At 40.7% G+C, this 15,969-nt stretch overlaps 1 protein-coding gene across 4 annotated transcripts in view; it reads left to right on the forward strand.

Annotated features, from left to right (window-relative positions):
- MFHAS1 (multifunctional ROCO family signaling regulator 1) overlaps positions 1-15,969 on the forward strand; it is a 97,157-nt gene that overhangs the window by 52,898 nt on the left and 28,290 nt on the right. The window contains exon 2 of one of the 4 annotated variants that reach the window (XM_047772564.1): positions 11,712-11,922. The exons of the other annotated variants lie outside the window; for them this stretch is intronic. Coding sequence (XP_047628520.1) covers positions 11,712-11,722 — 11 coding nt within the window. The 3' untranslated portion in view covers positions 11,723-11,922. Of the gene's footprint in view, positions 1-11,711; positions 11,923-15,969 lie in introns of those variants that run through there. 4 annotated transcript variants of the gene reach the window in all.

Below are 15,969 nucleotides of genomic sequence, written 5' to 3' on the forward strand. Positions count from 1 at the left end.
TTGTGTATATGTACCACATCTTCTTAGTCCATTTGTCTGTTGATGGACATTTAGGTTGTTTCCATGTCTTGGCTATTGTGAATAGTGCTGCAATGAACATAGGAGTGCATGTATCTTTTTGAATGAAGTTCTGTCTGGATATATGCCCAGGAATGAGATTGCTGGATCATATGGTAGTTCTATATTTAGTTTTCTGAGGTACCTCCATACTGTTTCCTATAGTGGTTGTACCAGTTCACATTCCCACCAACAGTGTAGTAGCATTCCTTTTTCTACATACCCTCTCCAGCATTTGTTATTTGTAAACCTATTAATGGTAGCCATTATGAACAGTGTGAGATGGCACTTCATTGTAGTTTTGATTTGTGTTTCTCCAGTAATTAGTGATATTCAGCATTTTTTCATGGCCTGTTGGCCATCCATATATCTTCTTTGGAGAAATGTCTATGTAGGTCTTCTGCCCATTTTTCAATTGGGTTGTTGGTTTTTTTTTTGCCATTGCATTGTATGAGTTGTTTATATATTTTGGAGATTAAGCCCTTGTTGGTTGCAGAATTTGCAACTATTTTCTCCCATTCTATTTGTTGCCTGTTTTTTTTAATGGTTTTCTTTGCTGTGCAAAAGCTTGTAAGTTAGATTAGGTCCCATTGGTTTATTTTTGTTTTTATTTCTATTGCCTTGGGAGACTGACCCAAGAAAACATTTGTGCAGTTAACGTCAGAGAATGTTTTGGCTATGTTCTCTTCCAGGAGTTTTATGGTGTCTTGTCTTATGTTTAAGTCTTCAAGCCATTTTTAGTTTATTTTTGTTCATGGTGTGAGGGTGTGTTCTAGTTTCACCAATTTGCATGCACCTGTCCAGTTTTGCCAGCACCACTTGCTGAAGACACTTTTTCCTATTTTATACTCTTGCCTCCTTTGTTGAAGATTAATTGACTGTAGGGGTCTGGGTTTATTTCTGGGTTCTCTGTTCTGTTCCATTTGTCTGTATATCTGTTTTTGTACCAGTACTATCTTGATTACTGTAGCTTTGTAATATTGTCTGAAGTCTGGGAGAGTTATGCCTCCTGCTAGTTTTTTTTTCCCTCAGGGTTGCTTTGGCAATTCTGAGTCATTTGTGGTTGCATATAAATTTTTGGATTGTTCTATTTCTGTGAAAAATGTCATAGGTAATTTGATAGGGATCACATTAAATCTGTAGATGCTTTGGGTGGTATGGTCATTTTAACAATATCAATTCTCCCAATCCAAGAACGTGGGCTATCTTTCCATTTCTTTGAATTGTCTTCAGTTTCCTTTTTTAATGTTTTATAGTTATCAGCATATAAGTCTTTCACCTCCTTGGTGAAGTTTATTCCTAGGTGTTTATAATTTGGTGGTGTGCAGTTTTAAAATATTTTTTGTATTCCTTTTCTAATACTTCATTGTTAGTCTACAGAAATGGAACCACTTTCTGGATGTTAATCTTTATCCTGCTACTTTGCTGAATTCCTTGATGAGTTCAAGTAGTTTGTGTGTGGAGTCCTTAGGGTTTTCAATGTATGATATCTTGTCATCTGCATAGAGTGACAGTTTTAACCTCTTCTATTCCAACTTGGATACCTTTTATTTCTTTTATTTGCCTGATTGCTGTGGCTAGGACTTCAAATAAAATTTGTGAGAGTGGGCATCCTTCTCTTGTTCCAGATTTTGGCAGAAAGCCTTTTAGCTTTTCTTCATTGAGTATTATATTGGCTGTGGGTTTGTCATAAATGGCTTCTATTATGTTAAGGTGTGTTCCCTCCAAACCCACTTTGTTCAGAGTTTTTATCATGAATGATATTGGATTTTGTCAAATGCTTTTTCTGCATCTATTGAGATGATCGCGTGGTTTTTGAATTTTGTTAATGTGCTGTATGACCTTGATTTGTGTATGTTGAACCATCCTTGTGAACTTAGGATGAATCCCACTTGGTTGTGGTGTATGATCTTTTTTATGTGGTGTTGGATTCGGTTGGCGAAAATTTTGTTGAGAATGTTTGTGTCTGTATTCATCAGAGATTTTGGCCCATAGTTTTGTTTTGTTAATATCTCTGTCTGGTTTTGGTATGAGGGTGATGGTGGCTTCATAGAATGTCTTTGAGATTATTCCTTCTTTTTCAACCTTTTGCACAAGTTTAAGAAGGATGGGTATAAGTTATTCTTTGTATATTTGGTAGAATTCATCTGTGAAGCCTTCTGGTCCTGGGCTTTTGTTTGTACAGAGTGTTTCTATTACATATTCAATTTCAATTCTTGTGATAGTTCTGTTCAAATGATATATTTCTTCTTAATTCAGTTTTGGCAGGCTGTATGTTTCTAGAAAGTTGTCCATTTCTTCTAGGTTGTCAAATTTGTTGGCATATAATTACTCATAGTATTATGTTTTTTTGTTTGTCCATTTTGTTTACCCTTTCAAAGAACCAGCTCTTGGTTTTATTGATTTTTTTAAATTGTTTTTTGAATCTCTATTTTATTTTTTTCTCTGATCTTTATTTGTTTCCTTCTGATGAATTTAGGTTTTGTTTGCACTTCTTTTTCTAATTCTTTTAGGTGGTAGGTTAAGTTGTTGATTTGAGATTTTTCTTCTTTTTTGAGGAATGCATGTATAGCTATGAACTTCCCTCTAAGAACTGCTTTTGCAGCATCCCGTAGATTTTGAATGGTTGTGTTTTCATTATTGCTTGTCTCAAGGTATTTTTTAATTTCCCTTTGATTTCCTTATTGACCCATTGGTTTTTTAGTAGCATGTCCTTGTATTCAGGTTTTTTTTCTCATTTATTTTTCTGTGGTTTATTTCTAGTTTCATGACACTGTGGTCAGAGAAGATGCTTGAAATAATTCCTATACTTTTAAATTTGTTGAGGTTAATTTTGTGCAGCAGTATGTGATCAATTCTAGAGAATGTTCCATGTGCACGTAAAAAGAATGTATATTCTGGGTTTTTTGGATGCCATGTCTTGAAAATATCATTTACGTCTAACTGTTCCATTGTGTCATTTAGGATCTCTGTTGCCATACTGATTTTCTGTCTAGAGGATCTGTCCATTGATGTGAGTGGGGTGTTAAAACCTCCTACTGTTACTGTATTCAGTTTCTTCTTTCATGTCTATTAGTATTTGTTGTATTTATCTGGATCCTCTTATATTAGGGGCATATATATTGATGATTTAATATTCTCTTCTTGAATGGATACTGTTGTCATTATATAGTGTTCTTCTTTGTCTTTCTTTATGGCCTTCATTTTAAAGTCTATTTTGTCTGATATGAGTATTGCAAGTCCTGCTTTCCTGTCTTGTCTTTTGGCATGAAATATCCTCTCCCATCCCCTCACTTTCAATCTATGTGTGTCCTTTGCCCTGAGGTGGGTCTCCTGTAGACAGCATATTGTAGGCTTTTGCTTTTTTATCCAATCTGTGTCTTTTGATTGGAGCATTCATTGCATTGACATTTAAGGTAACTATTGATAAATATGTATTTATTTGCTTTTTAAACCTTGTTTTCCAGTTGATTCTGTTTCTCCTTTGTTCTTTTCTCTTTTTTTGGTTGGAATATTTTCTTTTTATTTTATGCTTGTGTCCTCTTCTTTTTAGTTTTTGTGAATATAATGTTTGGTTTTGATTTCTGGTTTCCCTGTTTTTCAAGTATGTTAACCCCTTCCTATATCTGCTTGCTTTAGCCTGATAGTCATATAGGCTCAAACACATTCTAAAAAAAAGTGGGGTCTTGATTTTCTTACTTTCCTTCCCCACATTTTATGATTTGGAAGTCCTTTTTTAATATCTTCATGTTTGTCCTTTTCCTGTTCCTTGTGTTTATTGTCACCTTTACAATAGTTTTTTTTTTTTTTTCCCCATTTAGATCTGCATACTGGCTTATTTAAGTGATTGCTTTCCAATTATGATTTCCTCCATCCTATTTCTCCTTACTTCTTTTTTTATTTAGAGGAGCCCTTTCAGCATTTCTTTTAGAATGGGTTTAGTATTGCTGTACTTTTTTAGTTTCTGTTTGTTGGAGAAAATCTTTTTTTTTTTTTGCATTTTTTAAAAGTTTTATTGAAGTATAGTTGATTTACAAAGTTTTGATAATTGCTGCTGCACCACAAGTGATTCAGTCAAACATATACACATCCCCATTCTCTTTGAGATTCTTTTCCCACATAAATTATCACAGAATATTGGGTAGAGTTCTCTGTGTCATATAGCATGGGCCCATTGGCCAACCACTGCATATGCCTCAGTGTGCATATGCCAGTCCCCAAACTCCAGACCTCCCCCCGCCACCTGTCCCATAAGTTTTTGAAAGTTTGTGGGTCTGTTTCTGTTCTGCAAATAAGTTCATTTGTATCCTTTTTTAAAAAAAATTCCACATATAAGTGATATTATATAATGTTTGTCGGTCACTATCTAACTTAATATGATAGGTCTAGGTCCATCCATGATGCTGTAAGTGCCATTATTTAATTCTTTTTATGGCTGAGTAATATTCCATTATACATATGTACCACATTCTCTTTATCAATTTCTATGTTGATGGACATTTAGGTTGCTTCCATGTCTTGGCTTTTGTAAATAGTGCTACAGTGAACATTGGTGTGCATGTATCTTTTCGAATTATGGTTTTCTCTGGATAGATGCCCTAGAGTGGGATTGCTGGATCATATGGTAGTTATATTTTTAGTTTTTTGAGGAATCTTGTTGGAGAAAATCTTTATTTTTCCTTCTGTTTTAAATGATATTCTTGCTGGGTAGGGTATTTTAGGCTGCAAATTTTTCCCTTTTAGAACTTCGAATATATCTTGCCACTCTCTTCTGGCCTGCAGTGTTTCTGCAGAGAAATCAGCTGATAACCTTATGGGGGTTCCCTTATAATTAACTCTTTGTTTTTCTCTTGCTGCCTTTAGAATGGTCTCTTTATCTTTAACCTTTGCCATTTTTATTACAATGTGTCTTGGTGTGGGACTTGTGAGTTCAACTTGTTTGGGGCCCTGTGTGCTTCCTGCATCTTGATATCTGTTTCCTTTAGATTTGGAAAGTTTTCAGCCATAATTTCTTCAAATATATTCTCAATCCCCTTTTCTTTTCCTTCTCCTCTGGAATCCCTATTATGCATAGATTGGCCCACTTTATATTATCCCATAGATCTCTCATATTGCTTTGATGTTTTTTCATTTGGTCTTCTGTCTGCTGTCCTGATTGGGTGATTTCCATTATTCTATCTTCCAAGTCACTAATTCGTACCTCTGCATTATTCATTCTGCTCATCAGTGCCTTTAACTCAGCTGCAAATGAGTTTTCCAATTTTTCTTGTCTCCTCCTTAAATTTTCTAATTCCTTTCTAAAATAATCTGCATTACTGTTCTTATCCACTCTTAATTCCTTCATGTTCACTCTTAATTCCTTCAGTATTTGCACTATCTCCTTTTTGAACTTGGTGTCTGTTATACAACAGAGATCTGTTTCATTGTTTGCTCCTTCAGGTGATTTCTCTTGTTCTTTTAACTGGGAATAGTTCCTGAGCTTCTTCAGTTGGCTTATATTTTTCTTATTCTGTGAGTTTGGGGAAAACAACTACTGTAGTCTTGAAGGGCTGTTTATATGCAAGTGTGCCTTTGGGTATTTTGTGAGGGCTTACTATTTATTTTTGGTGTGAGGGCTGCTGTTTTAGATGCTTGCTGTCTCTTTCATCAGTGTGTGCAGGCTGTTATCCCATTGATAGGGTGCTGTGTGTTCTTCCAGGGAGATGAAGGCACTGGGCAGGGCTAGTAGCCAGTGCCTGGTTGCTGTCCAAGGATCCACAGGAAGGTGGTGCAAGCTGCTCCTAGTTGCAGGGCCCTGGGAAGTGGCAGTGACCCTCAGGCAGGGTGGGCAGCTCCCAGAGTGTATGGCAGTGGCAGCAGCAGGGTATATGCATTCCCAGCAGCAGTGACAGCAGCAGTGGGTGGTACTTGGTGCAGTGCCCTCCTCTGTGCCAGCTTCTGAGGTGACTGGGTACGCCGTAGGTGGTGTCTTTTTGCTGACCCCTAGTAGCGTTGTGCCATGCCCACCTCTGCAGTCTAAGATGACTGAGTTTGCCTCTGCCACCTCTGGAGCCTGAGTCTCAGCATTCAGCCATCTTCTGAGCATCTCACGTTGTGGTGTCCTGGGAGGTGGTACTGATGGTCTATGTGGGTCTCTCTGCCTTGCCCTCCTCAGTCCATGCGCTGCACTTTTCTCTGAGGTTTTGAGGTCCCTCCATCTCAGCTGATCTCCCCATCAGTTAGGTGGTTTCCCAGGGCATGGATTCTTTTCCTCTTTCATAGCCCCATCTCAAGAGTGCAAGTCCTGTCCTGATCCTTTTCTCTCTCTCTCTCTTTTTTCCCCTTTTGTTCTACCCAGTTATGAGGAGAGTTTCTTGCCCTTTTTGGAGATTTAAGGTCTTCTGCCAGCATTCAGTAGATGTTCTGTGCAGATATGAAGATGGGTTTTTTTATGTATTTGTGGGGGAGGTGAATGCTGCATATTACTCCTCCATCATCTTGACCCCACCCCTGGTCTTTAAATTTTTAATTTGAAACCTTATTCAATGACCAGAATCTTGAGGGAGGAAAAGGGAAAAGCTTTATAAATATTTATAACTGCTAAAAAATTTCCATGACAAAAATGTGTTCTCATGAAAAGATAGTTATATAGAAATTTTGGAATTCAGTTTCAAATTTCATTTCCTTGCAGAAACATCTTCATTGTGAGGAAAATTAGGGAATTAATGAGCAAATATTTCCAGAGCATGAACTGTAATGCTTTTCTGGGCCCTGAGGGCAGCTACAGGGATGGCTGTCACACACTTTCTGCTCCAGGGTGCTTATCATCTTGGAAAGATTCTCAAGACCCATGAGAGAGGATATATATATATATTTTTTAATGTGTTTTGACATTTGGGGGATATTTTATTTTAAAGTAAACCTTTTTGAAGTACAATTTACATATAGTAAAAATCCACCTATTTTAAGCATATGATAAATTCCATGAGTTTTGACATTCACCCACCACTGCAATCAAGATATGGAACATTTCTGTCTTCCTAAAAGATGCCCCAACCCTCTCCCCACCAAGCCCCAGACAACTATTTATCTGCTTGCTGGCACTGTGGATTGGGATTGTCTGTTCTAGGAGTCACGTGAATAGAATCATAGAGTATGTACTCTCTTGTGTCTGGTTCAAAGGTTACCAAAATTTTCTGGTTCACAAGATCTTTAGAGAATCAGTCATTTTTTTCTTGGTGTCACAAGTCAAAAGAAATACCTAACAGTTCCATTAGGTCCAGAGAACACAGTAGAAGTACTTGACATGGTGTTTAGTTGTTGCTGTATTTCTCTCAATAATCTAAAATACTCTGTGGTATCTGTGAGTTCACCATGGTGCCCTAGAATGATGTAGTGCCATGTTTGGTCCCAGACACCTAGCTTCTTTGTCTCAGCATGTTTTTGAGATATATCCATGTTGTTACACATGTTAGCACTTTGCTCTTTTTTTTTTTTTTTTTTTTTTTTAACTGCTGAATACTAGTCCATTTTGGAAAATACTGTATATCTATTTACTTGATGGGGGCATTTGAGCTGCTTCTGTTTTTGTGCTATTATGAACTAAACCATATAAGCATTTATGTGAAAGTCTTTGTCTAGGTGGACACATATTGTCATTTTTCTTAGAATTATCAGACCATGTGATAAGTGCATGTTTAACATTATGAGAAATTGCTGAACTTTTCCAAGTGATCATACTATTTCACGCTAATCAACAATGTATGAAAATTGTAATTACTCTAGTACTCACCAATACTTGGTATTGTAAGTTTTTTAAAAAGTTTTAGCCATTCTACTAGGTATATTGTATGTCTGAGTGTGATTTCAATTTGGATTTCCCTGATGACTGATGATGAGCATCTTTGCAAGTGTGCTTATTTGCCATTTGTGTGTGTATGTATGCAAGTGTGTATAAGATGTTTGTTCAGATCTTTTGCCCATTTTTAATTGGGTTGCTTGTCTTCTTATTTCTGAGTTATAAGAGTTTTAAAATACTTTCTGGACACAAAGCTTTTTTCCAGATATATGTATTATGAAGATTTTCTCCCAGTTGGTGGCTCTCCTTTTCATTTTCTTAACAGTATATTTTGAAGAGCAATTGTTTAAAATTTCAATTTTCAGTTTTTATCTCATACTTTTGTTTTTTGGCCTTTTCAAGATTTAAGATTTTCACCTAAATTTTCTTCTAGACGTTTTATAATTTTAGCTTTTACATTTTGGTCTAGGATCCATTTCAAGCTATTCTTTGTGTATGCCATGAAATAAAGGTTGATGTTCATTTTTTTCCATGTAGATATTTAGTTATTTCCCTACCATTGTTGAAAAAAAAAAAGCTATTCTTTCCCTTTGGGATTAACTAGACCCTTCTGTCAAAAATCAATGGACCATGGATGTGCTTATCTCTTTCTGAACTCTGTTCTGTCCCATTAATCTATGTCTATTCACATTACCTTGATTATTATAGATTTACTATAAGTTTTGATATCAAGTAGTATTATGGATAGGATGTATCTAAGTGTGATTTCTTTCATCAAAACTTTTTTCAAATGCTTTATTCTGGTTACTTCTGTAAGCATATTTCTTTTTAGGCTTGGACGTTAAACTGACCTTAAAGGTCAGGAAAGTATACTGAGAACATAGGACAATGATCTTGCTTCAGTGTGAACTGTGATGATCTTGGGCCTCAGTTTTCTTTCCATCCATAAGAATCCTTTGACTCTAGAATAGCCCCCACTAATGTCCCATTTAAATCTAATAACCTGTCATTGTTGGTGGATCATAAATGGTTTTCTCTTTTACTTGTGCACTTTGCTGTGATTTAGGTTTTAAAAACACAAAACAAAAACAATACTGAAACCAGATAGCTTCATGAAAACTGTGGCTGACACTTAATAATAACTTAGTACTCTTTTTTTTGTTTTGTTTTTTTGTTTTTTTCCTGTCTTTTTGCCTTTTCTAGGGCCGCACCTGTGGCATATGGAGGTTCCCAGGCTAGGGGTCTAATTGGAGCTATAGCCACCGGCCTACGCCAGAGCTACAGCAATGCCAGATCTGAGCTGCGTCTGCGACCTACACCACAGCTCACAGCATCACTGGATCCTTAACCCACTGAGTGAGGCCAGGGATCGAACCCGGAACCTCATGGTTCCTAGTCGGATTCGTTAACCACTGAGCCACGACGGGGAACTCCTTAGTACTCTTTTAATCAAAATGCTTCAGGAAAATCTTGATGCTGAACAGGACTCTTTCATTTATTTTAGGAGCTTTTACAGTCATTAGGCTTTTATCTTTGTGTTTCCCAACACGTAAGTCTAAGTTATTAGCTCTTGACTAATGGCTACATGGACCATAGGCTGTGGAGCCACCTCTCATATTGGGCCCTATGGGTAAATCTCAAGATTGGAGGGAGCTGGAGGTCATCTAGCTTCCCCAATCTTCAAAGTATGGTCCTTGGACCAGCAGCAGCCTGAGCATCACCTGGGGACTTGTTAGAAATGCAGAATATCAGGTTACACCCCAGACCTACTGAACCAGGTATGTGGAGGTTATGTACCTTCAAGGTTGAGAATCATCTCTGTGGCCTTCCCACCAGACCATCTGGCCTCTAGACACCTCTGAGGGTAACCTCATTAGAGACAGTCTGTTCCACCTGTGGATACTGTTCAAGCTTCTTTTTTCTCTTGATTTCCACCAGGCCTCCCGTCTGTATTTCCAGGTAGGAAAAGACATCCGGAGAAAAGTAGGAAGGGGTGGCTTTTGTATCATGGCCAACATTTTCAGAAACACTTAGCAAACTTACATTTCATTGACTGGACTAACTGTTCCATGGCTCCCAGACCTTCAGGGTTATCTGTGAAGGCAAGAATTTTAATGAGCACACAATCTTCCCTGACACACAGCCCAGGGTCCTAGAGTATGGAAGAAGAGGAGAGGGAATATTTACTAGGCAGCCAGGGGTGTATGCCCCCCCCCCCACACACACTTTTGTGTTGTGTTACAGTATTTCTGGAAGGTACCTAAGGAATGGATAACAGTAGTTACCTCTTCGGAATAACCTGGCACTAAAAAGGAAGAGGGACGTTTATTTTTCACTTTACATTGTTCTTTCCAGCTGAGGTTTTTTGTTTTTTGTTTTTGTTTTTGTTTTTGTTTTAAACAATAAATATGTGTTAAGTTTAAAGGAAGGAAGTTGATAGGAAGTTGACAGAACCTCTGGGTACAGCTGTCCAGCCAGTTCCTCAGAGCCTGTGGGCTTCAGCCTCAGCCGTAAGGTGAAAGGTTAGATTAGATCCTGTCTTGCACTCCTGTGTCTGAGCCTCCTCCAGTTCATTACAGAATCTCCAGCAACCAGAGAAGGGGATTAGGAATCAGCTCCTTTAGTCACAAAAGAAGCCTAACATCTTGGAGATTATTTAATTTTTATTGTGGGCTGAATTATGTTCCTCTGACCTCCAGATTGATATGTTGAAGTCCTAACCCACAGGACCCTAGAATGTGAATGTATTTGGAGAGAGAGTCTTTAAGAGATGATAAGGTTTAAATGAGGTCATGAGGGTGGGCCCTAATCCAGTAGGACTGTGTCTTTATAAGAAGAGGAGATTTAGACATAGACAGACACACACACTCACATGGCCATATGAAAATATAGGGAGAAGGCACCATCTCTAAGCCAAGGAGAGAGGCCTCTCAAGAAACAATCCAGTTGACACTTGGATCCATGGGCTTCTAGCCGCTAGCATTGCAAGATAATCTTTTCTGTTCTTTAAGCCTCCCAGCCTGTGGTATTTTGTTCCAGGAGCCCTGACAAACTGATAAAGTCTTCTATCCATTTAAACTTCTGTGGGGATAGTTTTGTATATTTTGCAGAATCTCCAGGATAGCTTGAGATTGCACTAGACCTGACTACTTCATCTATTCCCGCCCCAGGTGAAAGCTGGTCCCCAGAGAACCTGGAGATATTGAACATAGGCTGGGAGCAGGGCTGGGTCTGGGGCAAGAACAAGCAAGTGTCTGTTACTGAGAGGCCAGTGCCAGCCTCTCCCCAGGGCATCATTGCCACACGTACCTCATTCCCAGGTTCCTTGGAGACCTGATTCCAGCTTGCTCATCTCTTCTCTGATCCGTCTTCTAGCCTTGATCTTCAGAACTGATGGATACTCTTCTGCACTCTTGCAGGGCCTCTGGCTGTAAAATCCATCTTGACCATAAGTAGTTTTGCCTTTTAGGGCCAATCTGTACCTAGGCAACTGATGAGATTTGAAAGTGGAATCCTGTTTTATAAGAATTACCTTGTGATACCTATTGGCAAGAATTATATTCCACTTTTGATGAAGCAAGAAGGGGTGGGTTGAAGTCCTATATTCAACCCAAGTGGGTGTGGGTGTGTGTGTGAGTGAGAGAGAGAGAGAGAGGGAGGGAAGGAGGGAGAGGGAGAGAAACAAACCCCTGGGGTTTCACATGTTCTCTAGCCCAGCAATGAGCCAGATCTTGGCCTTGACCAGCACCAGGGGCCACTGAAATGGCCTGCAATCTTCCATTTCAGGGAGATTGAATCTTTCCTGAGGCTAAATGAGGGCCCAGTTCCAGAGCTGCAGTGGGCAGTGACTGTGGGATGGTCTCTACCTTTCTAACAGATGCTGGATGACTGAAGGTGAACAGAGGTTGGCCTCAGGGCCCTCTGCTTCCTGCTGAGCTCCTCAGAAGGAGGCTGGATTTGTGAACCCTTTGCCAGCCTGTTTACCAGTTTCTTCTCACAGAAGCACAGAACATGGGTAGGTCTCTACAGCCTCAATGATCAGCATGTTCACCTTGCAGACACACTACTGTTGGAGCTGAGAGCCACACAGATAGAAATATTTAGGTCTGGGTAAACGACATGTAGCTGTGAGCTCCTGGAGGTAAACTGATTTTTGCTTAGTGAGGAATGAAAAGCACTTTTATTTATATGGAAAATTAAATCACACTGCTTTTTGTTTGATGTACCATTGTTTTCTCACTCTAGGGAAATGCACCATGAAGAGAACAGAGTAACAGGCCTTTGATGCAAGCCCTCAGCTTTGTATTATGCTTGACAGAGCTGAGTTCTTTGAAGCCCAGAGAGGCAGATGCATCTCTGGATAGAGGGTTTTATTGGCCATAAAATTTTTTTTTCCACCCTGACTGTTCTTCACACTAAGCGTGAGAGTGTGCACGCAGATAACACTGTACTTGGTGCCAGTGGATTCGATGCCTCGTATGGAGGCATGGGGATGGATGGATTAGGGAAGTGATGGCGGGTGGCCAAGGAAAGGCCGGGCCATGTTTGTTTGCCCTACTTAAGAGGCTGTTCTACTTCATGCTAAATTTGCGAGATGCTTAGCTTGAGAAGCCTAGAAAATTCAATAGAAAATACATTTTCACAGTATTTTAAGCCGGAACAGACTATTTTAAGCTGAACAAACCCTGGAGATAAACCAGTTCAGCCTCTTCCTTTTGTAGCTGAAGGCCTGAGGCCCAGAGGAGTCAAGGTTTGTCAGGAATTTGCAGGGACTTAGCTTAGCACCTGGATCGGAACCCAGTCTCAGTGCCAAGTTCCCTGCCCCTTTCCTTCTAGCAAGGGTGCTCACGGAGGCCTTGCAAAAGCATTTCCCTGGATGCAGAGGGATATGTTGTTGATCTTAAAGCCAAGGTTTCAAAAGTGTTTTATAATAATTTGTTAGAGCTACATAATTTGTTGCAAATAACATAGTCAATGCACAAAATGGATACTCTCAATAAAAGCCATTTATTAATTATTATGTTCTAGTGAGAGCTCTTGAGCTAATTTAAGGGGAAAAAAGCAGGATTATGTCAAAAATAGAGCCATCCCCAGAATCCAAGGAAAGGAAATCCCTCTGTCCCAGGACCCTTGTCTCCACCACTCCCCGCCCCACTCCCACCCCCACCCCCGCCCCCCTGCCCCGGTCCCAGTCTATTGGTAATCTCTGTCCTGTCATTTTACTCATCCATCACCCTCTCTCCCACCTCCACTCCTTAACTCAGACCCCTGCTTTTTTTTTTTTTTTTTTTTTTTTTTTAAGGCCGCACCTACAGCATATGGAAGTTCTCAGGCTGGGGTCTAATTGGAGCTGCAGCTGCGGCCTGCACCACAGTCATGGCAATGCTGGATTTGAGCCACATCTGTGACCTATGCTGCAGCTTGTGGCAACACTGCATCCTTAACCCACAGAGTGAGGCTAGGAATCAAAGCCACATCCTCACAAACACTCTGTTGATTCTTAACCCTCTGAGCCACAACAATAACTCCTCAGACCCCTGTTCTGTCTCTTGATTCCCTGTCCCCACTTCAGTCCCTGTCTCCCATTTTGGTCCCCCTCCCATCTTCTGCCCTCTGCCTCAGGTGTGGCCACCCCTCAGATCATCTCTCTCTTTCCCTAAGGACTTGCCCCATTTTTCTTTCTCCCCTCAGACCAGCTTACTCTGCAGCTCACACCTGACCCAAATGATTGTGCCCGCCCCTCTCTTTTCCAGGCGCACCCTTGGCCCAATACACTAATTCTCCCACCCTAATTTCCAATTCCCCAGGGACCCATCCAATCTGCTTGCTTCAGCTTTTCTCACCGGGCTTCACGTCATTGCCACACTTAGGAATTGACTGTCTGTGGGGCTGGATAGCAAGCCCAGGTCGAGTTCTTGGGCCAGGCTCCTGGGGGCCTCAGGAGGGCTGGGGGAGGGAGCTGGCCTCACGCTAAGCACTTGTGCGTAAACGATCTCATTGAGTCCTCACAGCAGCCCTGGGATGGATCGTCCTCCACAGGGATGTGGAAACTCAGGCCCAGCACCAGTAAAGCCACTGCCTGGGACCCACTGCTGGGAGGTGGCTGAGCCGGGAGGCAGCCTCCAAAGTCAGTCCTGTACCCCCCTCCTCCTCATGCTGGCTTTTCTGAAGTTAATCAGTGAATCCCTAATAAGTCAAAACACTCCACTGCTGAGTAGACCCACTGTCTTTTGCATGTGTTTAGACATTACTATTAAGGCATCTGGGCTATCAGTACAGGCTTAATATTGATAGGATTTTATGAAAACCTTGCTTGGGCCCCTTATGGTATCTTCCATGGCTTCACATGCTTGGGGTCCCAGGAGGATTTCTTTGATCTAGGTCAGGTCCTTGCAGAAACACTCAAGTAAGGTTTAAACATCATTAGTTGGTTTGTGACATTTTTAAAAGCACCTCCTTCCCATTTAAAGAACATATGATGTTCCGGAATATATCAAATATTGATTAATCAGTGGTGATTGACTTGTATCTTCATAAGCCCTGGCATCAGGATAGATTTCGTATTGACCTAAGAATTAGAAGCCTGTCTGGGTGCTAGGAGATCATCCTTACACTATCCTCCTTGCTGAACAAAGACTGTTAAGTCTTTCCCTGAATTCTGTGAAATTTGCTGTGATGAAATCTAAGAACCCAGCAATGCGAGTGGGAGTAGGCGTCATAGCAAGTGACCTTCCATTTCTACTCCCTCCTCCTTGTTCTTTGACCTCCTGCCACAGGGGCCTTGGAGGCATCCCGTCAGCTTTGTACGGAAGCTGCTAATCCTCCAGCAGTTCGTTCTGTCTCCATCTGGCAGCCTCTTCCTCTCACACCCAAGGCCAGGCAGGCAGTGGCCTCGGACCCCGGTGGGCGGCCAGTGTGAGCATCTGCATGACTGATAGGCTGATACTGTCCGGTTCTGACTCAGTGTGTGCTTTCCTCTCCTCGAAGGAAGAGGGCCAGGGAAGGACAGAGAAACCAGAGGCCTTTATTTGCTGGAGAGCTTTTCTCCATCACCTATGATATTTTTTTTATTAATCAAATGTGTGATTTGGGTTTGTGAAATCATCTGGTAGCTTCTCCTTTTGGATTGTTTAATTCTGTATTGCACATGGCACCTCTGCTGGAGTCTGGTGTCACACTTGACACTTGACCAGAGGCTGGATTCCCTGACTGGCCAGCAGGCTGAGGTCTGCCACAGGGCACCTCTCAGAGCAGGAAGCAGCTCCAGGGCTGGGTCTGGGGAGACCACAGGATCCCCTGTGGGCACATAAACCTACCCTCCAAGGAGCTGCAGGATTGTTTAGGAAATGGGAGTTGGCAGTGGTGGCCAAAACCAAACAAATGAAATGACCCCTAAAAAAAATACGAATGTGTGCCATGAGTCCATTTGTGTAAAATCATGGGAGTGGGAGAGAAAGACATTGAAATTCAATGAATAAAGAAATTGGGAACAAATATAGTTCTCACTGTTATATGTCGGTCAGACAGTATAGTATCAGATGAAAGAAAGGACTGTCACACTTAAGCTTATGGTGTGATTCTGCCTGGTGGGAAAGAAAGCAACCCCCAAAGCCCCTGGTGTGTGAATATGCTTTATCCGTGTGTCTGAGCCAGGACAGACATACAGAAGGAGCCACACCACTCCAACCCTGGATACTTGGGAGAGGGGTGAAGGGGAGAAAGGGATTACAGCTTCTTCTTTATATATTTTATGGTAATTTGCTTATGAAAAGCAGTGTGTGATAACTTTGATAATTAAAAAAATAAATTTAGGGAGATTTTTAAAAAATCAAGAAACCTGGGGAAGAAAAGGGGAAAAAATTAATGACTGCTGGGGTAGATTATTTTAAGTGTTATGCCTAATAGGTAGTCTGTGTAAATGGTACAAACTTAAGGCTTTATGGGAAAAGGGACATTGCTCCACAGCGTCTGATTCTCCTTCTGGAGGCAGCCAGTTGCATCACATTCCTGAGTATCCTTGCAAGGCGCTCTGTGTTTTTACAAATATATCTTTGCAGGTAAAAATGGAAGAGAGAGCCCCTCTCCCATAAAATGGCAGCATAGTATAAACACTGCTTGGGTCTTTTTTTTTGGTG

The sequence above is a fragment of the Phacochoerus africanus genome, chromosome 3, assembly GCF_016906955.1.
Source record: "Phacochoerus africanus isolate WHEZ1 chromosome 3, ROS_Pafr_v1, whole genome shotgun sequence".
In the NCBI taxonomy this organism is placed as follows: Eukaryota; Metazoa; Chordata; class Mammalia; order Artiodactyla; family Suidae; genus Phacochoerus; species Phacochoerus africanus.